Source organism: Coturnix japonica, unplaced genomic scaffold (genome assembly GCF_054131305.1).
Source record: "Coturnix japonica strain WE unplaced genomic scaffold, WE-NBRP24 Scf048, whole genome shotgun sequence".
Lineage (NCBI taxonomy): Eukaryota > Metazoa > Chordata > Aves > Galliformes > Phasianidae > Coturnix > Coturnix japonica.
In genome coordinates, this window is record NW_028188951.1 from 397,802 (window position 1) to 425,330 (window position 27,529).

Here is a 27,529-nt window from a genome sequence, read left to right on the forward strand (position 1 = left end):
CTGTCACTAAAGGGAGAAACAAGAACTATTTATTAGAAGAGATTAGATGTTAATAAAAGAGAAAAGAGAAGTGGACGTGGGTTACTTAGGATACTTTTTAGTTCTTTCTTTTGCCAAGAGAAGGGAAGGTTTTACTGCAACTTTGAACCATTCCATAACGTACAGCACAGGACAGTCAGAAACAATGAAGAAGGGGATGCTGAACTTTTTGCCTTTAATTTTGTTGGCTGCAATAAAGGTGCTGAGTGTCCTCTTGGGTACAGTTTCTCCAGTGCTGAGCAATACAATATTGGAGTAAGAATGGCAAGGTGTGAAGAGACGAGTCTTCAGATGCTAAATACTTAAAGGGCAAGGGCTGCCTTTCTGGTTCATCTGGGAGACCTCTTGCATGGCAAAGAGATGTATTTCATTGCCTTCTGTGTTCAGCTGTAGGCCGAGGCTGCAATACTGCAGGGTGCCACAGAGGTACTTCCATGCTCAGCATTGCAAAGCAGCTGTTGCTTTTGTTGAGGCCTTTGGCAAATCCTTCACCCCATGAGCAGGAATAAGAGTACTCTGTTTATCTCCTCTGCATATTCTTCACCTCATTAAAACTAAACAAAATGTTGAGTTGTAGGTGCTATGAATAATTGCTCCTATGTGTGTTGCTGCACGTTAAACACCACATATGCAGATCTGAGCTCACAGTCCCAAACTGCACACTGTGCATATTGCTTCCAGCATTGCAGTTCTGTGCTCTGAATCCTCCATCAATTTCTGCTTTCTTAGAAATCTTCCTGGCAGTTGAATGGAAGGAAAATGGGCAGATGTGTGAACAGACACACACGGTCATGAACTGTCAGAGGGAAGGATCTCCCTGCAGTCAGGCTCAGGTAAAGGATGGCACTGCTTCTCCAGGTGCTGATACGAAGCAGTAAAACCCAAGAAAGCAACGCTGTGAACAAGAAAGGAAGAACCAGGCTCCAGCTTTGCTCCTGGCTGCTTTTCCTCACGGGTTAACACGCAGGACAGCTGTGAGGCCAGGTGCTCCCTGCAGCAACATGCAGCACATCCTACTGCTTGTACTGAGCACTTCCATGAGATGCTCAGTTTTGAGCTGCTGAAAGGAAAGCACAGCTTTCAGCAGAACCTGACGGATGCAACATTCAGAAATGTTACTTCTGAAAGCTCGGATCTCTTCCTAATTACTTAAGCCACCTGTATGGAAAATAGAATTGAGGTTCACAAAGCAGGTGTGTGATGTTGCTTTTTTCTTGAGAATCTTACATTCTACATCTGTAAATTAACACAGCTGCTCTCAGTTGGTGTGGATGAGGCAAATTGCGCTGCTGTGTGGCTGAGCTCTTATTATTGGGTGAACCTTAGCTATACTTAAGGGCTGAAGCATTTATGCCCTGTAAGCTGGACCTAGATGGTTTTGTCTGTGGAGGTGAAGTTGCCTTTGTTCTTATATTTCAATAACTTTAATGGATTAGGTGGAAGCTCAGTGTGGTTTGGTGTTAGCAACCAAATAGGGATCTACTGGGCTTTAGGCAAGGAGTAAGCAATGCTTTGTGCTGTTAACAGAGTCTTGGATCTTGTTAGTCTGTAGAATAAATGAAGTGGTATTTATTAGTGATTATGGAAACTTCTCGGAGCTCTGCCATTAGGAGAGAAAGCATTCTCTGTTCTGAGTTGTGTTTTTTCTCCCAGCCTACCTGGAAAAGATGAATTGAGGTCAGCTGTAACAACCAAAGCACAACCTGCTGAGTATTTCTTACTGGAACCATCTGACCGGCTCTGTGTTAGGTGAGTGTTTCTAACCTCTAAGCATTGATCTCAAGTCCTCCTTTCCCCTGTACTTAATAAAGAGAAAAGCTGGTAGAAAGGAATTAAGGGAACTTGACAGGAATGAGTTGAAGGTCTTCTGCAGTGGCTCTCTTATTAGTGCACTGAAACCTCTATATTAGCTCTGCTGATTTTTTTATTTTTTTATTTTTAGCTTGTATTTATTTTCTAAATGCATTTAGGAAGTTGCACTTGAGGAGAGGATTCTCCAAGATGCAAGAATTAACTTAAGCAATGTCTCATGATGGAGTTCTCCAGGAATATGAGCTGTCAGGTGGATGAGGAAGGTGAGCTGAATGCAAGGAACAAATCCTTCAGCTGAGTATGTCCAAAGGGACAAAGGTTCACTTGCAGAGCTGAGGTAAATGCAGAGGGGCTCAGGTTAGTGCTGTAGCTGCTGGATCTCAGCACTGATATCTTCCCTTGAAACAGCAACCAGGATCCTGGAGCTGGTGTGTGCAGATATGGCAGGGAGGAGGTCCTGACCCTCTTTAAAGCCCCTATGAAACCTATACTATTTTTCAAAAAGGGAAAGAATGTAATGCTTGCACTTTGAGTTCTTTGCCTTGAATGTGTGTAATGGGAAGTGATGGCTTCTGCTCTTGTAGAGGCTGCTGCATGGCATCCGCACCACTTTCAAGTGAGCAAACAAATGGTGGACAAAAGTATTTGCCCAGCCGTCTGTGGTGTCAGTGCAATGATTTGGTTTGAGAGATGCCATAAGCTTATGGAGTATCCTTTTACTTATATGCACCATCTTTCTGAGAGCCACTGTGCTGTTCAGGTGCAAGAGGAGACCCTGAGCTATTTGGCATCACTGATGAGCACCATCCCAGCTCCTGCCTCTCAGGCCAGACAGTTAAAGCCCTGGTATTATGCTTTGCTTGAAAAACAAAAACCACAGTGAAAAGTGGGTTGTGCATGTTACCTGTCTGCCCAGCGCAGTCAGGGCAATGTTGCAAAGCTTTTGCAGAAGTGAATGTTGCTATGAAGCTTAGCACTGGAACTTGCAAATGTAGGGGTGCAGAAACACAAGCGACTGCACGATATTTTGTTGCCCTTCATACAGCTGTGCTCAGTTGTTGACAACACGGCTTGGGAGAAAGCAGATGGTTTTGCTGTCCAGAAGTCTGGAATTCATTAGTGGAAATTTTCAGACTTTTTTTTTAATTCCTTGGCTTTGCTACAAGTCAAAGCAAACAGAGCTGAAAATTCATTGCAAGCAGCATGAAAGGGTTGCTTTGCTCTCTTTCACCAAAAAAGTGACTGGACAGAAAATCAAACACTTGAATTTCTTTTTCTTGGTTTGCTTTATTGGGGTGGGGGGGAGGGACTTTACAGAGGAGAAAAACTCTTAAGGGCTTCTCTGGAATTCAGCTTTATTTGGAGAACACCAACAAGATACTTGCTAGTCAAGACTGTATTTGTGCTGATGTCTTAAAGGAAAAGGAGGGAGATGGGTGATGTTAATTTACTCCCTGAAAAGTTTGAACTGTGTAGTTTCTCCAACAAGGATCCAGTTTTCCTATTGGGAGCACAAAATCCTGTACAGAAATAAATTGTATGGTGACTGTTGCTCTGCAATACCCTGACTTGGGATGGGAGCAAGGCTCACTGGATGTATTGCTCAGGGTTACTCTTTGTAGGGGGTAGCAGAGTGGCCCCATCTCCTGGCAGCTCATTTCTAACCCTTTGCAGCCACTTCCCTTGAGGTCTGTGCCCTCAGAATGCCCCAGGAGCCACCTCTCCTCGCACTGTGTGCTTTCCCAGCAGCCTTCAGATGAGAAACGTTCCTGCTCCCTGTGGCACTTTCCTATCCTGTTACACTCCCCCAGTGCTACATTGCAGGGCGAGCTGGGCTCTCATCCAGAGCCAACAGCTTTTCTGACAAATAACAACTTGGAGAGCCTCCTTTTCCATACATAAAGGGAAGGTGGAGAGAGAGAATGTGCATGTGAAACCTCATCTACTGAAGTATTTTGGCACACGTGATGTTCCAGTGTGAACTTCTGAAAGCTGTGTGAGTTGTGAACACCGAGGTGCTTCAGAGGCATCCACAGTCTGGGCAACGTTCTGAGACTTATGTCAATGCAGGCTAACAAAGCCATGCTACGCCTGGGACTTTCAAAGAGTTGGGTAAACTTCTTTGGAACTGGGAGACTCAGTTGCTTGAAGGAAAAATTGCTATTTCCTCCTTCTCTGTCTGCCTGGATTTCCTGGCTGAGTTCTGTTTTCTCCTCCTTTGCAGACAAGGAGGGAGCAGATCCTATGTGTCATAGCATCCTAGAAGCAGAAGTTATGACATAAAGGAGCTTTTCTTGATGATTCTCCCCAGTTGGGCTGAGGTTAACACCTCGGCTGCCTGCATCTCTGGTCCATAGCATGGAGAAGGTGCTGTGCTTCGTCACTGAACATCTGTGCTCCTTGCACCTCAACAGCCAGTAAACAAAGTGACTCAGAAAATGAAACCAGATTTTTCTTTTTTCCTCTTTCAATTGGAATGTGTAATTATTGGAGATGATAATCTTCCATTTCTTGGAAGAGGGCGAAGAATCCTAGCTGGGATTTCCTTAATATGACTCATTTTAATGCTCAAGTGACGCTTCACGGCAATCAGTGAGAAGCAAAGTAGCCGTCTGGTCCTTAGTGCCAAGGTGTCAGTGCTGGCGCCCATGTGAGCAGCCAGCCTTCCCCAGAACACATTGCTGCTGCTTCCCAGAACTGAAATTCTCAGTCCAACTCCAGCACCATGTGACAGACTGAAGCTGCCCTTTCTGACTTCTTTTAGCTCTGCATGCTGTCAGTGAACCAGAAGTCCTGATGTAAGGTATAATTATTCCATATAGGAGGATTCCTTGTAACTGTATGGTGTTCTAGTCTGTCCAAGTTAAAACTGCGTTCATTGAAGTTGCTTAGAGGTAACCCACCTCTCATGAAAAACTGGGATTAGTAAGTGTACAAATCCTGATTAAATGATGGCTTGTTCATTCCTTAAATTCTACACCTATCTGAATGGGTAAACTTGATTTCATAAGCATTACTATAATGACATGGCAGAGGCCAAGCTCTGAATCTGAAGTGATGGTGCTGCATTCAGGTGCTCCTTTAGGCTGTGGCAATGCTGTGTGTAAAGCTGTACGACCAGCAATACAAACACCGTTATGGCTTTAAGATTTTAGCATGACTTCCCCTGCAGATGTGAGCGGGACTTTCATGGCTTGTAAAGAGACTTGTGACCTTCCCCTCTCCCTGCTGCAGCCTTCGCAGTAGCAGCTTTCCTCATGTCCTGCAGCATGAGTATTTGTGGGGGGTGGAGGAGAGCCTGGTGCATGCAGCTGTGCAAATATGGGCTGTGGCTGCTTTGGTTTTGTGTGTCACTCATGTTTGGTCAATTGAATTGAGGACTGTCCATGTTTGCTGACAAATTGCTGAGCTTAAAAAAAAAAAAGGTGGAGGGGGGGGGGGATATTGAATTTGACCTGAAATTAAAAATGTAATGACTGGAGAGAATATTTAAGAGCAAAACCATTTAAGATATAACTAATGTATAGAAAACATACATATCTGCCTCTCTGAGGAGTTCTTGTACATGGTTTCTCTTGAATTCCCCAGTGTGAAATGCAAATGTGCACAAATCTGATTTTTGACAAGGGGTAGAGGCAGATCTGAAAACTCTACAACTCTATAAATGGAGACACAGGGGGGGCACTGAGAGGCAGTCTAAGCAAATGAATGCTTTTGTTTAAACAGAATTCATTCCATTTTTCTCTTGTTGAAGGCGGCACAAAAAGAACATCATAAGCTGTTGGGGAGGGGGAAAAAAAAAAAAGGCAAAGAAGCTGTAGCTGTGATTTATTTCTTGCATTCAAAATGAAACATAGGAACAGGAGCTGGTGGGACTGGGATTGATAGTCTCTGTCCAGATCACAAATATCACATCAAATAATTGAGACAAGTCTTGGTACATGTTTGCTCTTATCTCTCCCACCAGCTGCACAGTATGAGCTCAGAAGAGGTGGGTGCTCAGAGTGGAGAGGGTGCAAAGATGTGTGATGTTGTTAGAGAGCACAAAGCTGGCTTGCAGGTAAGGAAATGCTGTGGATCTCAGTGTGCTTTTGCATGGCCCTGGTGGGAAGGTCATAGAGTGGAATGTCAGCGAAAACTATAGCTGCTCTGAGTGTAAGATTCTGAGGTTTGATGCTTTGGGTGAAGGCATCAACTTCTGTGTGCCCAAGCTCTTGTTTTTGGAAGTTCTTTCATTTAATCCTTTACTTCTAAAGAGCATTTTCTGATGCTGGAATCCAATGGAAGATAGAAGGATTTCCAGCCTTTGCCCCATCTTTGACTGTAATCAGTATCAGAAGTTTCAGGATGGTGCAAGAAATCCTTAACAGAAGATCTGTGAAACAACTCACATGTGAGATGAGTTTCCTTCTAACCTCATCAGCTGTTGAGCAATAGTATCCCATACCCACCATATTAAATGTTAATGTCTTTCTTAAAGCTGGGGAATCTCGGGTAACTTGTGGGTATTCAGCAGTGTTTGTGCATGAGGTTCTTTACTTCCAGTCTCTTTCTAAACAGTGTAACACCATAGCTGCAGTGCTAAATACAGCAGTGCCTCATCTCTATTTTAACCATCAACAGTATTAAAAAGAGAAGAAGGGAAGTCTTAAGTTCTCAGTAGGTCACCTTCTGATGCTTATCTTGAAATGATAAGGGCAGTGGATTTGAACGTGTGAGGTAAAGACAGATGCATCTTGTTACATGGGCTGTTTGTAGACAGTTGGTTTGTTTTATCTGCATTTGGAACTGCAGATACGAGGAGCTCTGCAGAAGCACCTCATCCTCGCAGCACCTCACTTCCCTGCCCCTCCTATAGCAGTTTCTTGCAAGGCAGGGGTGGCAGAAGCCATGTAGAGGGGCGTGAGGGTGGGGGAAGCTGGGTTTTATTCAGCCCTCCCCTCTCTTGCTGTGTGGATAGTGCTGGTATGTGTGCTGGAGAACAGCAGGTTTTGATTTGCAAAATCAGAAGCTCCTTGCCAGAGAGCTGTCTAAAGGGCAAACCAGAGGGCAGCCAGCAGCAAAACTATTTTCTAGCTTCAAAGGTGTTCCTTTCAAAGGCCAGTTTAAACCCTTGAAGTATGAAAGCTGAGAAAACAAATCAGGAAAAGAATGGAATGGAATTATTCTTACCAAAATAGCAAGCCAGGTTCATGCATTTGGGAGCAGGAATTAACCAGAACAGCACAAGAGTTGTGCTTCACCATGCTGTGCAGTGTGGGTGCAGATTGGGAAGCACTGTATTCCTGCTGTTGAGAGCAGCCTGCTCTGCTCCCTCCAACCCCACATGGTCTGTGAGATCCTGTACATGGGAAAAACACTGAGTGGCTGGTCCTGATAGCCAGAAATAGAGGGGTGGGGGAAGGCACACAGATACCCGTGTCCCTCAGTCAGCTTTTTCACTCTTGACCTAAGGACCACACAACATGCTGAGAAAACTAATCCTGCACCGAAAGCGAGCTCGCATGAAAAAGCTACAGAATGCTTCCAAGAGCTTCTTTTTCTCCCTGCCATCTCCCATTAAGTTCTTTGCAGTTCCTGCTATGAGGAATTTACATCAAAAACTCAAGGAACTACTTAATGCTGTTTTAAACCCAGTGCTTTAAATGGGTGATTATTATAAGCACCTTTGAGTTTTTCAAGTATTGCAAATCTAGCTAATTAGCCTGTTTGGTTTTATGTTACTTATACAGCTCATTGTGGCATTTCTGCTGCAAAGCTGTCGCTGAATGAAGTCCTGGATGCTTAATTCTCAGCCATCGTCTTCAGGACTGGCTGTGGAGCTGGGCTGGATGCAGAGGGACCTGGCTGTGTCCTGTCCTGAGCACGCAGGCGCTATGCCATGCACCACTCAGCTGCCTTGAGTGCCAGCAAGGTTAGCCCCCACATTGTTTTTTCCTCTATTTGCAGACCTCAGACAGTTCAAAAGGAATGGCTGTGGGTTAACAGCACTCACTCTGCCACCAGAGTAAGCAGAAATGAGAGGAAGAGATCAGATTAAGCTGGCAGATCAAATAATCCTGAAGATCTTGGAAGGAAGCAGCACTGTTAAAACTGAAGCAATGGTCATAACAGTGCTCAGCTCTTCTCAACATTGCAAATATCATTCTTGGGAGTATTTAAAGCTTGCAGAAGGTGCAGGAGTCCATCTGAGGAAGGTGGATGTACGAAGGCAGCTTTTGGTCTCTCGATTTTTACATTTTGAAGTAAGATTTGAGGCAATTCTTGTTATTGTTCCCTTTCTCCAGTTTCTTTTTTCCTTGATTTATCATTACTAACACAGGAGCTGCTGCTGTTTATTTCAGTATGAATCTAGCTGCAGGTTATTAGTTCTCAGAATCTGCAGGCACCACTCATTCAGCAGCCTAAAAAAGGTGGTGAACAAGGAATTTTATCACCCAGCTCTAGTGACAGAAACTGGAAATAACTTCCATTTGCTCACCCACCATCTTCTGTATCACACCCAGATTCACTCACATGTGCTGCCTCATAGGACAGTGCTCAAGCTGAGCACTGTCACTTAGTGAAAGGACCATAAAGCAGTCCAGTCTATTGCCTACCTGCTCCTCCTATTCCTCCTATATAGTTTTTCCTAATATTTATTGCATTTCTTCCATATCACAGTTCATTATTATTTCATCTGTCACTGTGTACTAATGGCAATGCCTTGGTCCTTTTATTCTCTGGGACAACTTTGTATTTACTAAAGCTCCTCAGTAGGAAGCTTAGTCCCTTGGTGTCTAGTGCAGAAAAGAACAAGCTGCATAGAAATGTATCTGAATCTCTTGGTTATGCAAATGCAGTTTGAAATGTTTGTCCTCCAACTGCTGCTGAAAGCTCTTCAGGGCAGATAATGAGCGCTGTAAGAACTACTATCAGCATTAGGATCACAAAAAACATAAGCAGAAATCCTTCTTTCCAACCCCACGCAGAATGATTTTCATTGCTCCTCGCTTTTGCCTAACAGCACCCCAGGCAGCTCCCTTGTTACTTGATGCTAAAGCAGGGACATAATATTCTCCTTATTGTACCCTATTACTTCCTATGTTTATTTTTGCTCACTTGTGCAAAGACAGAAGAAAAGAAAGTAGCAGCTGGGCAAAAATTTCTGACCTTTAGAGCATCACTTTGTATTTGCATTCAGATTTTCATGTGAAATTGCATCAGTTGACCTTACTCGCTTCTCAGCTGCCTGTCTCTTAAAGCAGAAAAATGGCAGCTTTTGAATCATAGACTCTGTAAAATCACTAATTTTTTTAAGGAGTCTCCTGACAGGAGCACTTCAGAGTACAGCAGAATGGAGACATCCTGCTCCTATTGCTTATGGTTGAGGATACTTTCACGTGTTTTGGCTTGTAGGCTTAAGCAGGTTTTAATGAGAGATGGGATCGTTTTGATAATCTCATTTGGGTGCTGCAAAATGTGTTCCTTCAAGCCACAGACCCACCAAAATACAGTATGTGTATTCTTTGATATGCTTCCAAAACATCTTGGAGAAGCCAAATGGTATTAGACAGATAAGTCTGGGAAGTGTTGGCTGGTAGGTAATCAAGGCAGTCCATTAACCCACTAATCAGTGCAATTCAGACTTTCAGCTGAGTCTTTTTTTTTTTGTTTAGCATTTTCCATGGGAATATCACATGGGAAGATGAAATTTCTTGCATGAGTGAAACTCTGGGCTCTTATTTGTGATCTTTGCTAATTAGTGTTGCAGTGATGTCTTTAAATAAAGCCCCACAGTGCTGCTTTCCCACTGCCTGTGCCACGTGTTAGCTACCACCCCAGAACCAGCAGCAGCAGTGAGGTCTGAGCCTTCCCAGGTGCTGACACACCAACCCGTGAACAGCAACAAATTGAGATCAGTGGTAGTTTAAAATAATTCACTGGAGGCTGAGGAGCAGATGGGCTGGCTATGAAGGAGGAAACCTTGAGCACTGGGAGAACAGCTGAAAGTGGTGAAACTTTGAGCTATCGTACATCTGTATTTGTGTATATTTCTTAGCCCCTGTGCTGGTTTATGAAAGATCATAAGTTTGGTATAATTGAGTAAAAATAATAATAATAATAAAACACTATCAAGAGCTAACAAGTTACTAAAACCCATGTTATACTGAGAGCAAAAAAAAAAAAAAGACCTGTTATGTTATTTCATATAAATAACAATGCCCTTTAATGCATGTGGCTGAGATGAGTAACTTCCCCTTCCATCTGGGCTAGGCCTGGGGAAACTCAAGACCAGAGGTTGCTTCAGAGGAGGAGCAAGGTGATCTGAAAACAAGACAAACAGGAATGGTGTCAAAAGGAACCGCCTGGTGGCACAGCGGGGGCTGCAGTCATGGCAAATCAGGACCTGGTTGGCCCCATTCTGAGGGGTGGGTGGAAGGAAACTAAAGGGGCTGGTATCAAGGATGCTGCATGCACAGGCCGTAAAAGTGTGCGTAGATGTATTCCTTCTCAGAAGCTGGTTTGAAGCACAGTTTCTGTTTCTGATAGTGTGCTGTTATTTCTTTTTATGACTTCAAAATATTTTAAATCTTGTCATAAAATTGAAGTGTAACTTCCTTTATAAACTCCTGTTCTACATTAAGGAAGAACCAGGGTTTTTTAGTAAGCTTAAGTGTTGATGGTTCTGATCTTTATTTTTCATTCAACCTTACCATCAACCGCAAAAGTGACAAAGTTTGGCACAATCACTCCCTCTGATAAAGATTTTCTACCAAAAGAGATGTTAGATAAACTAAGCCCTGGCTTTTCAGATTAAATACAGTACCCTATGCTTGAATCGTGTTCAAACGGCTGCCAGAGCTACGTTTTCCAGCAGCATGGCAGTTCCCTCAGCAGCAGGCTGCAAGGCCCTGGTGCTCTGCTGTTCCTTTGCTCAGAAGAGGCTTCCTGAGATGAGATAAAACACCACAAATCCGGTCAGAAAAGGCAAAGCTGTGTGGGTCACATCTGTGTGGCTGTGCATCTTCATGCCCTGTCTGTGTCCAGCCCGAAGGAGCACACAGCGCAGGACTGAAGCACTGGGAGGCTCCGCAGTGCTGTTCTCACAAAGGGAGCGATGGCAGAAGGACCACACAACCCAGCCGGGAGCTCAGGCTGTTGCTGCAGGGAATCCTCTGCCGCAGGCCGACAGCCATCACCTTTGGCCCTTGTGGCGGTGATGGAGAGCTGTGGAGTGCTTTTAAATGCCAGTGAGCGGGGTGCAGAGCTCGGACAGCTTCCCCTGCCCATCCCGCAGAGTCCCCGCTGACAGGATGGCCGCTCTAAGGCTCCGCAGCTCCCCCTCAGCCCCACGGCCCCGCGCTGGGCCGGGCGAGACGCGGCGCCCCGGGCAGGGGGAGCCGGGCGGGGTCTGGGCGCGAACCGGCGCGGCCCCTCCGCCTCCACCAGAGCTCTGCCCCCGCCGTGCACCCGGATCGGGGCTCGGGCCCGGCCAATGAGCGCGGAGGCAGCGTGGCCGCATTATAAGAGGCTGCCGAGAAGGCGGCGAGCCCTCAGCCGGGCCGTCGGGTGGGAGCCGCGCTTCCTGTCAGCGAGAACGGATCGCCATGTGCGGTGAGTGACCGAGCGAGACGCGGCGCCGCGGGCAGCGCCAGCACGGAGACACGAGTTATCGCCGCTGGCTCCACTACGGGAGCCGGACGAGGGCTGCTTTGTTCCTTAGGCATCAGCGGGACGGTGCGGGGCGGAGAGACCATGGGAGGGGGCGTCCATTTTGTGGGTATGGGGAGAGGGGGCGAGCGGGGCTGTGGGGAACGGCCCCGAGCTCTGACGCCCGCTGCTGCCCGCAGTGTTTGCCGGGGTGAAGCTGTGAGCCCAGCCCCGGGGAGAGCCTGCGGTCTGCAAACAAAGGCGGTGATGGAGTCTCATTCTTAGCTGGTGAGAGTTTATCCACCTTCCTTATCTCGTGAAGACAGCGAAGATCATATCGGCATCCGGTGTAGGATTGCTCAAGGTGTGATGTGGGTGAGATGAAAAGGGCACAAAGACCACTAATGCAATATATTCCGGTTATGAGGGAAGAGGAAGCTGAACTTCACCTGTCCCCTCCCTGAGTCTTCCCCTGAACCTCAGAGATAAGTTTTTTTGTTGAAAGGAGAAAAATCTGCGCCTGTCATTTTTAGCAGTCACGGACAAAACCTTCTTTGTGAGATGCAGGCTGACCAAAAGCTGGTTTTCTCCCCAAAAGTGTTCTTTTTGAGCTATTTAGCTGTATACCTGCGTTCTCCTACTTCTGCGTTCTCTTTGTAACCTCAAAAAGCGAGTTGCCTGGGAGCCTTTTGCTTGAATGGGAGCAGGAGGTGCCAGCTAGCACCTACGTGACCCAGTGGCTGTCCCCAAAGCCTCAGGTGAGAGATTGGCTCTGCGCACACCAAAGGTATGGGCAGCAAATGAGGCACGCAGTGATGGTGTCAGAGACTTATGGTTGGGAAATGAGGGTGTTAACGCTGTTCGATGAGTTTGGTAGATCAGTGAGCTTGGGGTGGAGCGACTGACTCAGTGTGGAATGGCACGGAGCAGTAATTCACAAAGGCAGTGAGGCCACAACGTTAGTTTGTTCCATCAGTGTCTGGAGATCCGCCACCTTCAGCAGTAGCAAAATGGGCAAATATTGCAGAATAGGTGAGAGTAAAAAGCCCTGGGGAATCACTGGTCTGTTCCCCAAACTATTAAATCTTTGCCCATTTAATAAGGTGGTTGTTAACACAAAAGCTGTGCTGTAATCGCCTTCCTACGCTGAATATACAGAATCACAAAGAATAGTTTAAATAGGAAGGGATTGATCTATAGATCATCTGATTTCAGCTGCAACTGCTCTGACATGGGAGTTTTTGAGGTTTAGGAGTAGAAATGTGTCCTGTTACATTTCCTCTCTCTTTAGGGCGCACAAGAAGGTTTGATGCCAATGTCCTTAAGTGCTGAAGTACTGACGTACACATGCTCTTCAGGAAACGAAGCTGAGATGTTATCATGCTCATGTATCTAAAGGCTGGGTAGCAAAACTATGCAGATTTTTTAAAAAAGTGGGAAAAAATATTCTTAAAACTCTTACCTATTTAAAAAGAAATAAATCATTTTGTCAGGATATAAGGTTGTGTCTGGGACTGCTTCAGAGCTGTTTCTGGCATCAGCGCTGTGCTTACCTCATTAAAGGTACCCATTTATTTAAAATACTAATAATATTTTCTGCTCAGACTTCAAGCACAGGCTGCCCCCTTCTTGATTTAGGTGAAATCTTGCCATTGCAAGGATTCTTGTGGAATTTTCCCACAAAAAATACTCAGTGAATGTTTTTTTTTCCTCCCGCTCTTCTTGGTGCTCAGCTTGCAATCCTGAAAGGGGAAACTTTAAAGCCATGGTGTGCATGCAGATGGACATCCTTGCTTTGTGTGTCTGTAACAACCCTCTGTTGTGAGTGTCTGATCCTGAAGGTAGGCTGTGTTATGGTTGACGTAGTTTCTGCTTTTATGCAAACTGGGTAGTAGTGGAAAGTTGTAAACCAGACTCATCGCTGAGGTCAAGAAAGCAATGCCCTGGTAAAACGCTCCTTAAGTCATTTCATTGGAGTATGTGTTTGTATCGCTTAGGAAAGTATTACATTGCTTATGTTGTGCCAGCACTTGGATGTGTATCGCATCAGTATTGCATGAACTTAGAGAACACTTGGGTCTTTATTGGGGAGAAGCAAGCTCTGGAAATGGCCTCCAACAGCTTGGGGAGGCTGTTGTAAAGGGACTTCTAGCATCACAGACCTCTCTTTATGATTCATCAAGGATTCAGTCACGCTGATTTGCTTCCAGAAGGAGTTTAGCTATAAGAGCTCTTTATCAAACGTTGCTTCTCTGCGTGCTGAGCAATGTACTTTAAATCTAGTCAAAACGATGACTGAGTAGAGAAGAAAATAGGCGAGTGGGTTTATTGTGAAGCAGAGAAGTAGCAGAGAAACAGTGCTGAGAGCAAGATTGATTTCCTTTAAGTCAGAGGGTCTTAATGTGTTTCTTGAGAAGTCAGGCTGCAGTTATTGCTTTTGTTGTAAGGGCCCCAGTGACTTTTGAGCCTCCCCTGGTTCACGTGTGTGAGCTCAGCCCCAGCTCCCTGCAAACAAGGATCCCTTTAACAATCGCAGCACACTGTCAGCATTGTGAGGATGGTCCCAAAGGAAGGTTTTTTCCTGGAGCTCTGCATCGTCCAAGATGCCACATGAAACTCACAAGCCCGATATGTCCTAAATACATTGTGAAATCTGGCCTAGAAAGTAGAGCTGAGTCTGAAACGAGGTGTGTAGCAATGTTTTGGAATGATGTTGAGAAATCTGTATTGAAGAATGCTGCTCTTGAGGTTCGTGGTTACTGCCAGAGAACGGTAAATGTCTGTCTGGAAAAATGATCAATACGCTCTCAGTCTAAGGTGGCTTTATATAACTGGAGGCACACTTTTTCAAAGCATCCATGAAGAACAGTATTTTGCTGTTCAAATTCCCAAATACCTCTTTAAATACCTTTATATCTCCATTAATGTTGGGCTTCTAGAAACAATTAGGCGAAGATCCTCATAAATCTCACTTCTTAAGCAGAAATCTGTGTTGCAGCCTCTAATCCTTCCAAGATAAATGCAGAGACCAATGTAACAGTCCCTTGGTCTCCCTGTCAGATCAGCAGCATTCATGGCCTCACACCAAGTAGTCCCAAATTCCCAATAATATGTATGTAGAAGATTTATTGGAGCATCATTGTAGCTGTTTCTTCCTACTGTAATTGAAGGGGAAAAGGGTGTTGAATTTCAAACAAAGGCTTTTTCTACTTAAAATGCTTGTCTCTAAACTGCTTATCTGTTGAGCTCTTTAAGTCTGGCTTCTGTGAGCTTGAAACAGTGAGATCAGACTTCTCTGTTGTACTGGGATGCAGATTTACAAGGGTTAATATCAGGGCACAGTTTACTTTTATAGATAGACGACTCCCCAGGGAGGTAGTGGGCAGAGGAAATAAATAGTTGTACTTTCCTTTGCAGGTGATGCTTTTTTTGTTAAACCTTTGCTAAAGATAAAATGTTACCGCAACAAACTCAGTTTAAGAGGGGAAAAAAAACGTTGTGTGTATGGGGGGGAGGTGGTGGAAAAACCCAAAACCTAAAAAAAAAAAAAGCTGCTTCTTGGTTGATGAGTGGCCTATTGAAGAGAAGCGAGGTCAGACGTGCGGGCTCTTTCAGGCTCCTTCTGTTTGCCAAGTAGGCAAGGAGGGAGTGCGTGCCTTTCCTGTGCTGCCTTGTAGGAGCTGAGCTGAGTGATGTGGGGCAGGCGAAGGGATCCGATGTCTGTGCAGGGTTTGGCAGCAGCTTTGTGTGAGGCAGCACCAGGGGTGAGCGCTTGGTTTTTGGGTGAGCCTGTTCTGCATCTTCTGTTTCTTTCCTTTGTTGTCTTATCCTTTTGACTTCTGCCCTTTCTTTATATTGGCCTCCCTGTTCCCTTCCTGCTGAAGTGGCTGTTGTGTACTAGATTAAGCTGGAGCCTTTCAAAAATAGTGCTGTGCTTAGTACCTACCCATGGGTATTTAGGGCTGTGCCTTTGATTACAAAAATCGCCTTGTGGTAGGGCTGCTGAATATGTGCCTTCTTTGAATGTCTCGTTTTAGATTTGGATATGAAATAGATCACGATGTTCCCATTTTCAGCTGTGGTTTTCATGAAAAGTAGAATTATTTCATTTTTTTTAAGCTCTCTCAACTGTTTAACTCCTGGTGGGTATTATGGGAAGAGTAAATCAGCCAGGAAAGTTTGTATTTGTGATCACTGTGATACTCCTGATTCATTTATTGTGTTTGAGCTCTTTCAATTCAAAAACCCATTAGCAAGAATTGCAGTAAATGAGAGGTGGTATCCTCCTAGGGCCTCTCTGTAATGCTGATAGTAAAGAGTTTTAAGCTGTGTTTGAAGGTATAATGACTAAAAACAAAATTTGCTTTTCTTAATCCTCCTTCTGCTTTTCCTCTTTAAACAGGAATTTTTGCTTATCTGAACTACAGAGTGCCTCGGACTCGGAAGGAAATCTTTGAAACCCTGATAAAAGGATTACAGAGACTAGAATACAGGGGATACGACTCTGCAGGTATGTGAATTAACTCAACATGTCACTTTTAACAACCAATAGCTACGTATGTTACCTCTGTGACTTCTTGGGTGCTTTCAGCATCATCAGATTTTTCACTGTTGTCTTTCGGATTGAAAGATCAGCACTATTTGTCTCAGTTCTTGGAGCTGTTTCTTTCAGCTTTATTCAGGATTTCCAGTTGGGTGTTCAGCTTTGGAATCAGATGGTGGTTGAAGTTTAGTACACCTAAGCAAAGTAAATGAAGTGTGAGGAAGAAGACTTGAGAGTCATTTAGTTTGTGCCTTGTTGTTTTTGGTGCCTGTAAGTCCTAGTGAAAAGATGAGGAAGCTTGAACTTTTAATTTGAGTTTTGTAATTTTACCAGACAAAATATATCAGTGTATCCTCAAGCACAATTTGAGGTGAACCTTGTACTTTTTTTCATCATGGTTAGATGTCAACCTGGTTTGATTTTAAGTGATTTAAAATCAGTTTGATTGGAACATATGCAGGCTTAGTGACAGATTTCTCTGGGAAGGATAGTTTTCAAATAACCATTGCACCTGCATGTGCTCGGTTGTATTTTCTCATCCAGTGTATTTCGTGCTTTCAATGGCACATGTGTCTGTGTCCCATATTACAGGAGTGGCAATTGATGGAAATAATAATGAAGATAAGGAAAGGTTTATCAAACTGGTCAAGAAAAGAGGAAAAGTAAAGGCCCTGGAAGAAGAGTTGTATAGTAAGTGCCTTTAAAAATACCCCTTTACTTTGGCCACCCAGCCAGGTAATATCTGCATCTCAGCAGAAAGTTGGACTGTGAAATTTGCTGTTACGATTTTGTAGCAGAAATAGCTACATTATGTAATCTAATGTTGGTTAAATAGTCTGCACTTGAAAAGCAATCCAGCCTCTAGATACCATGCTGTGAAATTATCAGTCTACTTCCCCTCTCGTTTAGTTGCCTCTTTGTTCAGTACTTGGGCTCCCTTACTGCTTCGCTTTGGTGATTTCTGTGCTTGGTAGCTGAAATGTCAGAACATGGACTCTGACAGAATGTATGAGCATTTAAGCAGGTGGCTGCCATTGCAATCTGCTTTATGCTGTGCTTCCATCTGTGAAGCTGTGTTTTAATAAGTTTATATTATTATTTGTGGTAATGAGTTCTATTGGCCTAGCTGTTACTATTGGCTGAGAATGCTTCAGTCTTGCCAAACAAACTTTTAATCACGGCTGCCTGAACTATCTGAAGTGTAATGTCAAGTAAGCAAATGGTTTATAAAGTAGCCAGGAGATAACTTTTAGATTTTTTGCTGTAGGAATTCTCTTAGAGTTTTATTTATTAATTTTGTGTGAGTGAGAGACAGACTCAACTTTAAATATTGAATCAGATGAATTTCTTGTGTATAGAACAAGATGGCTTGGATTCCAAAGCAGATTTTGAAACACATTTTGGAATTGCTCATACTCGCTGGGCGACCCATGGAGTACCAAGTGCAATAAACAGTCACCCTCAGAGATCAGATAAAGGGAACGGTATGTATCCTCTGCAGCACTTTGAAACTGTAAAGATTTAAAGTCCTTGAATCCACACAGTACAAATACCCTAAAGCAAGTAAGAAAAGAGGCTATCTATGTCACATACTAGGGCTATGTTTTTGCTGTTCTACTTAGATTAGACACTTGAACAATAAAATAGCCTCTTTGAGGCTAAAGCAGTACTGTAAAAAGCTTAAGAGGTCTGTTCTTTGAAGACTGATGCAAGTTAGTCAAAGGAAAACATTCTATTTTAAAAGATAAGGAAAAGCTAAATGCATCAGTATTGTCATGGCTGGAAAAAGATTGATTTAAGGCATGTCTTGGTGCTCTTCTTTTGGGTGTATGGTTTGGAACAACTCTTGTATGCCTTCAAAATTCCCAAACTTCATCTTGTTGCTCTGTACATTAGAGTAAACTGTAGGTCCAAAAAGGATAGCAGGTAGTTCCTAGTGTACTACTAAGCTGTTTTCTCAAGTTGTGTATTCTGAATTAAATATCTTAGTTTTCCGTTACTTATGTATGTGTATTTAATTATTTCTTTATCTTTCTTTTAGAATTTGTTGTTATCCATAATGGAATCATCACAAATTACAAAGACCTGAGAAAATTTCTGGTGAGTTTGTGGCTTGTTGATTCTAAAACTGAAAGTAAATACCCTACCATCTGCTGTTTGGCCTTTCATGACTGTTAGAATTGTAATTCAAGGTGCTTGATGTCAGTTATAAAATAGTAGCGTGAGATAGTCTAAGAAAGATACTTAGATGGTGAGTTGCAGTATGCTCTTGTAACTATTCATGCAAATTACCTACAGAGTAGCATTGTGCTCAAATTGATGGAAAGTGTGTGTGGAGTGGGTTCCCTCCTGTCTCGTGGCTTAACAGGTGCTAAGCAAGTGTTTCTGAGAGTGTAAGCGATGACAAGACAGGTCTTTGTAGTGGTATGTGTACGTATGTGTGTATATATGTATGTGTGTATCTATCTGTATGTATAGATAGGTATGCACATATATGTGTGAACTACTCCAGTGCAGTGTTCTGAGCAGTCTGTTTTACTGTGCAGTATCTGGTGAGAGACAGATGAAGTGTTTCTTGCCTAAGCATCTAATCATCTTTTACTTTCCTATATGATGTTTCAGGAAAGCAAAGGCTATGAATTTGAGTCTGAAACAGATACAGAAACGATCCCTAAGCTGATCAAATATATGTATGACAACAGAGAGAGTGAAGACACCAGTTTTTCAGCTTTGGTAGAAAGAGTTATTCAACAGTTGGTAAGTGGGAGGTTCATTTTTCTCCTCCTCTACTGAATGTTAGTTATTTATGATGTTCCTTAAGATTCTGCATTTATGCCTCAGCATCCTCTGCAGGATTCCTTAGAAGATTCTGCAAAAATTGCTCTTCAGCCTCTGGAGGATGCTTAACAGAGCAAGAAAGCAGATTAAAAATTTGGGAACTTCAAAGGCTTTTCAGCGCTTACTTCTAAATTGCATTAGAAGGTGGTGGGTGGCTTTGGGGTGTGTGGGTTTTTTGTTGTTGCTGTTTTTTGGGTTTGTTTTAACTTTTTAGTTATAATAAGTTTTAGTGTTTTTTTTTTTTAATTATTATTATTATTATTTTTTTATTTAAGAAAGAGTTTATCATGGTTTTTGAGTGAAGCAACTAAGTTTGAAGTAACTGATGGAGCCTCTGGGGCTTGATATCTCTCACAAGGGATGGCATGCTTTCTTAGACTATTCTGATCTTTTAAAACTTAAATCACTGCTGTAATTCAAGTTTGTCTGATAAGATGCCTTGGCTCCAAAGTTTGGAAATAGATCTAAGAAGCTGTAATGATTCATGGCTTAGCTGGTTCCCAAACTGTGAAGTGGTAATCTACTGTTACTTCACTGTGAACGCTTAAGATCTTTGATAGATGCACTGCAAACTTGGAGAAAGCTTGCTTTGTTTCCTACCCCAATCTCCAAGCACATGGTTTCTCTCCCCTTCCTGCAATTTCTTACACTCTATATGACCTCTTCCTCCTCTCTAAAGCAGCTCTGTAGTATTCCAGCAGGGCTGGAAAAAACATGAAGCAAAGGTCTGAGAAGGTCAGGAGGGAATAGTGGTGCAGTAACCTAGTTAAGAGGAAGGGTAACTTTATCTGTCTGCAAGAGTAAGTGCAGAGTAGTCTCAGACTAAAGCATTGTAAGAGGAGTGAGCATTACCATCTCTTTGCAGGGTGGGAGAGCTTTTGTTCTTCCCTTCTTCACTTCTCAATTTTGCAAGCTGCATTAATAGTGTGGAGTTCTTGATTGTTCGTTCCTGTTTTTGTTGTGGATAAGGGGATTTGGTGGTTCCCTTGTTTGTTTTGGTAAACACGTTAATGAGATTTTGCTGCTTAAGCTAGAAATAGTGGCTGCAGAATTTTAGTTTAAAATGCATGATAGACAAACCTGTGTGTGCATATTCTTACTAAAACTAAATTTGTAACTCAACTTTTATGTTAATTATCAATAACTCTCTTGAGATTTCCTTAATCCTTGTATTGGAAGGTATTGTTTTTACTTATAAAAGGAGACAAATTATCTCGCCTAAGTGCTTGCTTCCTGATCTTTCAGCTATTGCACTGTGTTAGCTTATTCTGCTACGTGACCAAATCCTTTTAAAGGTGCAGTCTGCCCTTCAGGAAGAGATAGTACTAAGAGCTTTCCTTTGGGCCCTCCTCAGGGAGAGGGGCCCCAGTTATATGAGGCACGACTAATTGAGATAAGTTGTTCAGGATTTTTTTTTTCCTGTCTCCATGGTTTCCAGGAAGGTGCTTTTGCATTGGTTTTCAAGAGCATCCATTATCCAGGTGAAGCTGTTGCTACCAGGTTAGTAAAAGCCCATTTTATGTGTAATTCATGCCATATTAGGTTAAGAACATTATAAGACTACGCTAATATTTCTGCTTCATCAAAAAGGGGATGGAAGGGGTAAGGTACAAATTTATTTATTTAATTACAATTTATTTTGAAGATAAAGACTGTTTTGTAATACAACTGGAAAGCTCATTGCTTCCGTGGTCTAAAACGGGGCTATATATAAAATACTCAAGGGTGGAATAATATTTTGATAGTAAAGAACTATTGCTAGTTCGGTTTAAAGTGAGCTATATTGAAAAATGGTTCTCAAACTTGTGCCTTCATTTACATTTCCCTCTACCTGGATGTAGATCATTGGGGAGGAATCACAAAAGCATATGGCACTTAGTCGTATAATAAGCTTTGGAGAGTCTTAAATAAACCAGGTTTATACAGTTTCTGTCATATAATAATATTAGGATCAGAGTTGGGGAGGTTCTTCCTACTTAGGTTAAAAGGGACACTGTCTTTCATCTTCACAGTTTTCCTATAACTTCTCTGCATGCAGCTTTCTTTGTATAAACTTGGATGTTTTCCTTTTGCAGGAGAGGGAGTCCTTTGCTCATTGGAGTTAGAAGCAAGTACAAACTTTCCACTGAACAGATTCCTGTTTTATATAGAACATGTAAGTTGATAAATCTAGTTATGGTGTTTCGAAGAGCTAAAATTTTAGTTACTTTCTGATTGGAAACAAATGTAATTAGTCTTTGTACTATAAAATTACCTGCTGATGCTCCAGATATCTTATCTGAAGGTGTTCTGTTTTTACACTGCTGAATGTGTAGTTCCTGTGAAAGTGCTCCCTTCCCCTGAAAAGTATTTGCATAACTGTGCAGCTGTGGTAACTTTAACCTGTATAGTCTGTAATCTCCAACTTGAATAAGTCTGGTTTTATATTTAAAGTGCCTCATTTCTTCAATAGGCAACATTGAGAATATGAAGAACATGTGCAATTCACGAATGAAAAGACTGGACAGCTCTACTTGCCTGCATGCTGTTGGGGATAAGGCAGTAGAATTTTTCTTTGCTTCGGATGCAAGGTAGTAAAGCACTTGAACTTCTCTCAAAGAACTGCTTTTTCTTAGGGTGAGATGGTTCTGGAAATCTGATGCTGTCTTGTTGCTGCGTAGCTCTGTCCTAATAGGATAGCTTCTTATCAGAGTTACTTCATTCAGCCTGTGAGATAAGACAATTGAGTGGTAGAGGCTTGACAACAGCATTTGAACTGTTTACTGGTGCAGTGTCTGCTGATGAACTCCTTGCCTTCTATGTAAAATGCATCTGGTGCAGGAAGGTGGTACAAATAGCCACTATCAGGCATTTCTATGGGCAGACTATAATTAGGTGTTGTTTTTGGCATTTTAATCCAGCTATCATCTGGGATATCAGAGGAAGAAATAGTGGTGAAGTTCCAAACTAAAGCAGAACCCAGGTAGTGGGTACACACTTGTCTCAAAAGCAAGATCCTTACCTCGGGGATCTATCCAAGATCACAAGAAGCAAAATCATATTGGCACAAATTTGCTGAAGTGAGTAGCTGCGCTGGAGCCTCCTGCTCCAGTTTGCTGTGAGAGTGCAGGAGAAGCAGCAGATGGAGCCATTTCCTTTGAGATGGCTCTGTTTGTAGATAGCTCCAAAAGGAAGATAGAAGTGGGGCTAGACATGTAATATGGCGTATTTAATTGCTTTGAGGAGTGCTGCTGCCACCTCTTACTGAAATGTCAGGTTTGTTTTTTCCTGCAGTGCTATCATTGAGCACACCAACAGAGTAATTTTCTTAGAAGATGATGACATTGCAGCAGTGACTGATGGGAAGCTTTCAATTCATCGTCTGGAGCGTTCAGCCAGTGATGATCCTTCCCGGGTCATTCAAACCTTGCAAATGGAATTGCAGCAAATCATGAAGGGTGAGCTGAAACATGTAAACGAGTGCCCATATTCTCTTTGTAACTGTAACAATTTCCAAATAACAAACTATATGAATAGATAAGCATGACCTTGTAATGTTTTTCTTAACAGGTAACTTCAGTGCGTTCATGCAAAAGGAAATTTTTGAACAACCAGAATCAGTTGTCAACACTATGAGAGGCAGGGTGAATTTTGAGAACAGCACAGGTAACTCAGACCAGGCATTCAAGCTGCACTGAGCACATAGGATTTTAAGTATATTAACTGGAAAATACAATACATACTTTTTCTTTTGTTTAATCACAGTTCTGCTGGGGGGCCTGAAGGACCATTTAAAAGAAATCAGAAGATGCCGAAGACTGATCATTATTGGCTGTGGGACCAGTTATCATGCTGCAGTAGCTGTACGTTCAGCCTTAGCTGTAATGTATCTATACCTCCTAGTTGTTGGAAGATTAGTGCAACAGATCTTCATCTGCTTTTCCTTTTGTACCACAAACTGCTTTTTGTTGAGGGGTTACAGCATTTGTTTAATCTGCCTTTGTGCCATATTCTTTATTAAAACTCCAGTGCTGTTGTCTACCATGCTAGAAAAGTAACTTTTTTTCACCTCAGTGAGATCGAACTGTCAATTTTTGTAGTAGGAATCAGTTCAGATTCTTTCTCACTCTTTCCATGTCAAGTATTTATGGGTGGTAATATTAACAAATATCATGTGTTGCTTCATTACAGACTCGGCAAGTACTGGAAGAATTAACTGAATTACCCGTGATGGTAGAACTTGCTAGTGACTTCTTGGACAGGAACACACCTGTGTTCAGAGATGACGTCTGCTTTTTTATAAGTCAGTCAGGTGAGCTGCTGCTGTTTTACTGAGTGCAAACTAAAGAGAAATGAAAAACAGTGTTATTACTTTCTGAATGTTGCAAAAGAGGATGATTCAAATACGTAGATAATAAGTGAGTGCTGAAATGTTTGTTTTGAGCAGGGATACAGTTATTCAGAACACAATAATTTCTTCTGTAGTATTTTTCAGGAGATGTTGCTATCCTATCCACAACTTTAAGTCAAGTTGTGAATGTTTTCCAGGTGAAACTGCAGATACACTTATGGCTTTGAGGTATTGCAAAGAACGCCGTGCTCTAACAGTTGGCATCACAAACACAGTTGGAAGCTCAATATCCAGAGAGACTGACTGTGGTGTGCATATCAATGCAGGACCTGAGATAGGTGTGGCAAGCACAAAGGTAACAGCTGTTTGGTGTTTGATTTTCATACTTTACCATTATGTAATCCAATTATAGTTTTAATTGTAGCACTTCAGATTGAGATCGTACTAATTCACTTCATGCTAAATGCTCTGTTTTTTCTGCAGGCTTATACCAGCCAGTTTGTGTCTCTTGTGATGTTTGGCCTCATGATGTCTGAAGACAGAATTTCTTTGCAGAAAAGAAGAAGGGAAATCATTAGTGGACTAAAATCATTGCCAGGTATATTGATACTTACTTTGGTATCTTGTTTGATGGATAATATAGAAATATAAAATATTACTCAAGAAAAAACTTATAAATATTTGTTTCACTCTTTCTTTCTCCTTGAAAAGTAGGTAATGTAAGAAGAATAGGCTATTAGCTTCTACACTACTTGCCAGTTTTACAAATAGACATCCAAAAAACTTGGCAGGAGGATGAGAATTCCAGTAGGAGAGCTTTGTTTGAGAATTATTCCTTGATCTCCTACACACGTAATCTAAAATTTATAATGCCTTTCACTTTAAACCAGTATAGATGAAACAAAACTAATCCAAACTGACTTTAAAACAGATGTTTGGAACTTCCTTCAGTATTTCAAATGGGATTCATAGACTCTGCTTAAACTAATAGTCATCTTAAATTTGTTACTCTACGTAAGACTGGACGAAGCATGTTTAAAACACTGTCGAAACTGTAGAGATATAAAGTTAATGCCTGAATTATGTTAAGTGTATTTGTTATAAAAAGCCATTAGAGTATCATACTACAAAAAGCTAGGAAATACTATTTTTTTCCAGTTGATGGAGATTTCTATATGTGCTTTTTATGTGCTCCAATAGAGATGATTAAAGAAGTCTTGTCCTTGGATGAGAAGATACATGACTTGGCTCTTGAACTATACAAACAAAGGTCACTGCTGGTTATGGGTCGTGGATATAATTATGCCACTTGTCTGGAAGGAGCTCTGGTAGGAATCATAGTTTGGATACTAATTGAAATGAGCTTTTGTTTCTGCAGCATTTTTTTCTCATATTTATTTACATTTTAATTCTGCTGTTCTAAAACTGCTGCCATGTATAACTAGAATGTTTAATCCTGTTGGACTGAACACATACATAAGGTGAATTTGGTGTCATTCTTAAATACACTTAAGGAGTGTATTTAGAAAATTAAAAAACCCTACAACTTAATATGACTTAAAATGTTGGCCTGTTTGAAAACGTCCTCCTAAAACACTGCATTCAATATGCTGGTGTTCAGGCAAGATGTTCATGCAGGAAACTGCTAAATTAATTACAAATATCCTCATGTAATGGAGCTGTATCCGTCTCTCATAGAAGTTAAAAATGTGGTGCTAGATGTTAAGCTCTTAAAAACTCCTGTTGATTAGTCCATTTAATTCTCTGCAAATGTGTGTGCATGAGCAAGAGTAAGCTCCATTTCTACCGGCAGCCTGCTGGAGATCTCAGTGTACAGGAGTGTCTGTTCTAGCCTTGGAAATAGCAACTGCATTTGATTGATGGATGTTTTGCTGCTTGCAGCTTGTATTTCTAGTCTAATTTACTTCTAACTTTCTGATATTTGCATTTGTTTCATTAGAAAATAAAAGAAATCACCTATATGCACTCTGAAGGTATCTTAGCTGGTGAGCTTAAACATGGTCCACTAGCCCTAATAGATAAACAAATGCCGGTTATCATGGTCATAATGAAGGATCCTTGCTTCACCAAGTGCCAGAATGCTCTGCAACAGGTCACAGCTCGACAGGTAAGCTGTAAAGTAATGCAGTGTTGTAGGGAAGGAAATTGTGCACACTAGATTTTTGCTGAATACGTTTCAGAGGCAGGATGGTAATGGCATTTCTTTCTACTTAAAAAGTTATGATTAAGGTGCTATTTTAGCATCATAGCTCACAGTTTAACACCAGTAGAGATAAGTGGTCATATGTAGATGTTTTGTGCTCTGGAATCAAAGAGAATAATGTTAAAGCTGTACTGATTGTTGCTTGAGACTTGAATGTTTTCTGTGAATGGCAAAAACCATTATGCAGGTCTAACATTATCCTGGTTAGCTATCTTTGTTATTTTTCAAATACACTACAGATAGACTGTGAACTAATATATAAGAGCAGCTCTAAGCCAGCTCTTAACTATAGAACTTTATTTTCAGGGTCGTCCAATCATCCTGTGTTCTAAGGAAGACACGGAAAGCTCAAAATTTGCCTACAAAACCATTGAGCTGCCTCATACGGTTGATTGCCTTCAAGGAATCTTGAGTGTTATTCCTCTCCAGTTGCTTTCATTCCACCTGGCTGTTCTCAGAGGATATGATGTAAGTGCTTTCTATGTATAGCATTCCAGTTAGAGCAGTTTTGCACTTCCTCCTACCAATGTTAAGGCAGATATAAGGTTATACGGCATTTCTAACAAAGAACTAGAATAATTGCTGCGACTGGTACTTAGTGTAGTAGTAGAGGTGGCATTTCACTGCCAATTCTTCAGCCTTTTCTTGAATTGGTGTGGAAGGTGGTTCTAAAAAATGTAAAGATTGTTTGCTTAGTTTGATTTGTGAAGAATGCAGATAATATTATTCCGGAAGCTAAGCATTGAAGTGTGACATTGCACTCTAACAGAGGACAGTTTATTACTTTTTATGGCTTAGTTTGTTGACTCTGTCTAGGTGTGTCAGTTTGGTAATGATGACCCCATTGGAAAGGCATCCTGTGCAAAACAATATATTCAGATTTGTTGGGAGGTTTTTGCAAGCAAGGATGAATTCAACAGTGAGTTATGTACAGATCTGTACTCTTTTGTGTGCATTAGCGTGTCCAGAATAAAGCAGAACTCAGTAGCAATTCTTTTCTAAATAAGCAAAAAACACCAAACCAAAACAGCACAAAAGCAAGAATGCCAGTTGTGTTCTGTCACGCACTGAAAGCCTGTCTTTTCATTCTAGGTGGATTTTCCAAGGAATCTGGCCAAATCGGTTACTGTAGAATAACAGCCAAGAACAGTGGATATTTTTGTTACCAGACTCTGTTATGCTTGTGGAAATGTGTTGTTCTGAATCAATAGGTACACGTTTTTCAAAGGGAAGGAGAGAGTGATAACTGGCAGGTGTCAGAAGGATTTATCTTGCAGCTTTAAAAGCTTCCAATGTGCCTTGTTACCCAAGTGCTTTTGCTCACAGCAAATGTTTCTAAGTCCCGAAATTGCCAAAGGATAAGATAAAAATCATTGTTTACACATGATATACTGAATGAACTTTTCTACTGTGCAATATATATATATATACAGCTCTCTTCAGAGTAACTGTGAACGTTTTTTTTTAGCCTACACTACTTAACTAGTTTTAAAGATAAAGTATTTATAAGTACAACTGTATAGCTTTTCTTAAGTTATTTTTTTAGTACGTTGCTTATCGATAGCATTGGTAATAATGAGCTGACGTGCTCAGCGCTCATGGCGACTTTGTGTACAGTTTTATAGGGGTTTTTCTACTACATCCTCAAACTGGAAATAGGTTCTTCTCTTCCTCCCATCTTCCTACCCCCCTCTCCTATGGTTTACATCTGGTTTGTATTTCACCACCTTTTGCAAAGAGTTCCTGTGGCTGTCAATTCTCAGCTGTGTTTTAGCTCCTCCTCCTGCTTTCAGCTGTAACACCATGAGAAGGCCCAGCAGCGTTTTGTGTCTCATTGCCTGCTTTGTACAGGGCAACTAAATAAGGGAACTGCCAAAATAAGGGTACCTTCCAAAAGGTGCTTATGATTGAAGTGTGTACAATGTAATTAATATGCAATTAAAGAAAATATTATACAGATTCTTCTTGTCTTGGGGCTTTTCTTTTCCCTCCCCTTAGTCATTTGTATGCACCAATGCTCTGACACCAGAAGGAGGAGGGCTGTTGTGTTATGTCAAGAACTGAACATCACCATATAATTAAACACACGTGTGGCACGTATGTTTGGTAA

General features: G+C 41.9%; 1 protein-coding gene and 1 long non-coding RNA gene across 4 annotated transcripts; both read left to right on the forward strand.

Moving 5' to 3' along the window:
- Positions 1-1,700: 1,700 nt before the first annotated feature.
- LOC107320160 (uncharacterized) lies at positions 1,701-7,911 on the forward strand. Its single transcript, XR_014940703.1, has 3 exons — positions 1,701-1,788; positions 5,819-5,911; positions 7,801-7,911. It is a non-coding gene; the product is annotated as an uncharacterized LOC107320160 (long non-coding RNA).
- Positions 7,912-11,383: 3,472 nt separating this feature from the next.
- On the forward strand, positions 11,384-27,378 carry GFPT2 (glutamine--fructose-6-phosphate transaminase 2). 3 transcript variants are annotated; one of them, XM_015875755.3, is made up of 19 exons: positions 11,384-11,448; positions 15,887-15,994; positions 16,619-16,717; positions 17,386-17,511; positions 18,069-18,127; positions 18,650-18,784; positions 20,304-20,365; positions 20,941-21,020; positions 21,318-21,435; positions 22,139-22,302; positions 22,415-22,510; positions 22,610-22,707; positions 23,036-23,156; positions 23,393-23,550; positions 23,679-23,793; positions 24,396-24,523; positions 25,156-25,323; positions 25,726-25,887; positions 26,512-27,378. In XM_015875755.3, exons 1-19 carry the CDS (start codon positions 11,442-11,444, stop codon positions 26,554-26,556), a joined length of 2,049 nt encoding a protein of 682 aa, XP_015731241.1. In that variant the 5' UTR covers positions 11,384-11,441; the 3' UTR covers positions 26,557-27,378. The 3 variants fall into 3 exon arrangements, with proteins under 3 accessions (XP_015731241.1, XP_085388235.1, XP_032303249.2); XM_085532109.1 differs by lacking the exon at positions 11,384-11,448 and adding an exon at positions 15,102-15,248; XM_032447358.2 differs by lacking the exon at positions 11,384-11,448 and adding an exon at positions 15,105-15,267.
- Positions 27,379-27,529: the final 151 nt, after the last annotated feature.

What these genes read in the sequence shown, in the direction of transcription:
- GFPT2 (XM_032447358.2), top strand. Translation starts at nt 15,177, where the DNA reads ATGTGGGGCAGGCGAAGGGATCCGATGTCTGTGCAGGGTTTGGCAGCA. An exon ending in CAGGGGATACGACTCTGCAG is followed by an intron (nt 15,995 to 16,618) that starts GTATGTGAATTA and finishes CCCATATTACAG; the next exon opens with GAGTGGCAATTGATGGAAAT. An exon ending in GAATTTTGAGAACAGCACAG is followed by an intron (nt 22,511 to 22,609) that starts GTAACTCAGACC and finishes GTTTAATCACAG; the next exon opens with TTCTGCTGGGGGGCCTGAAG.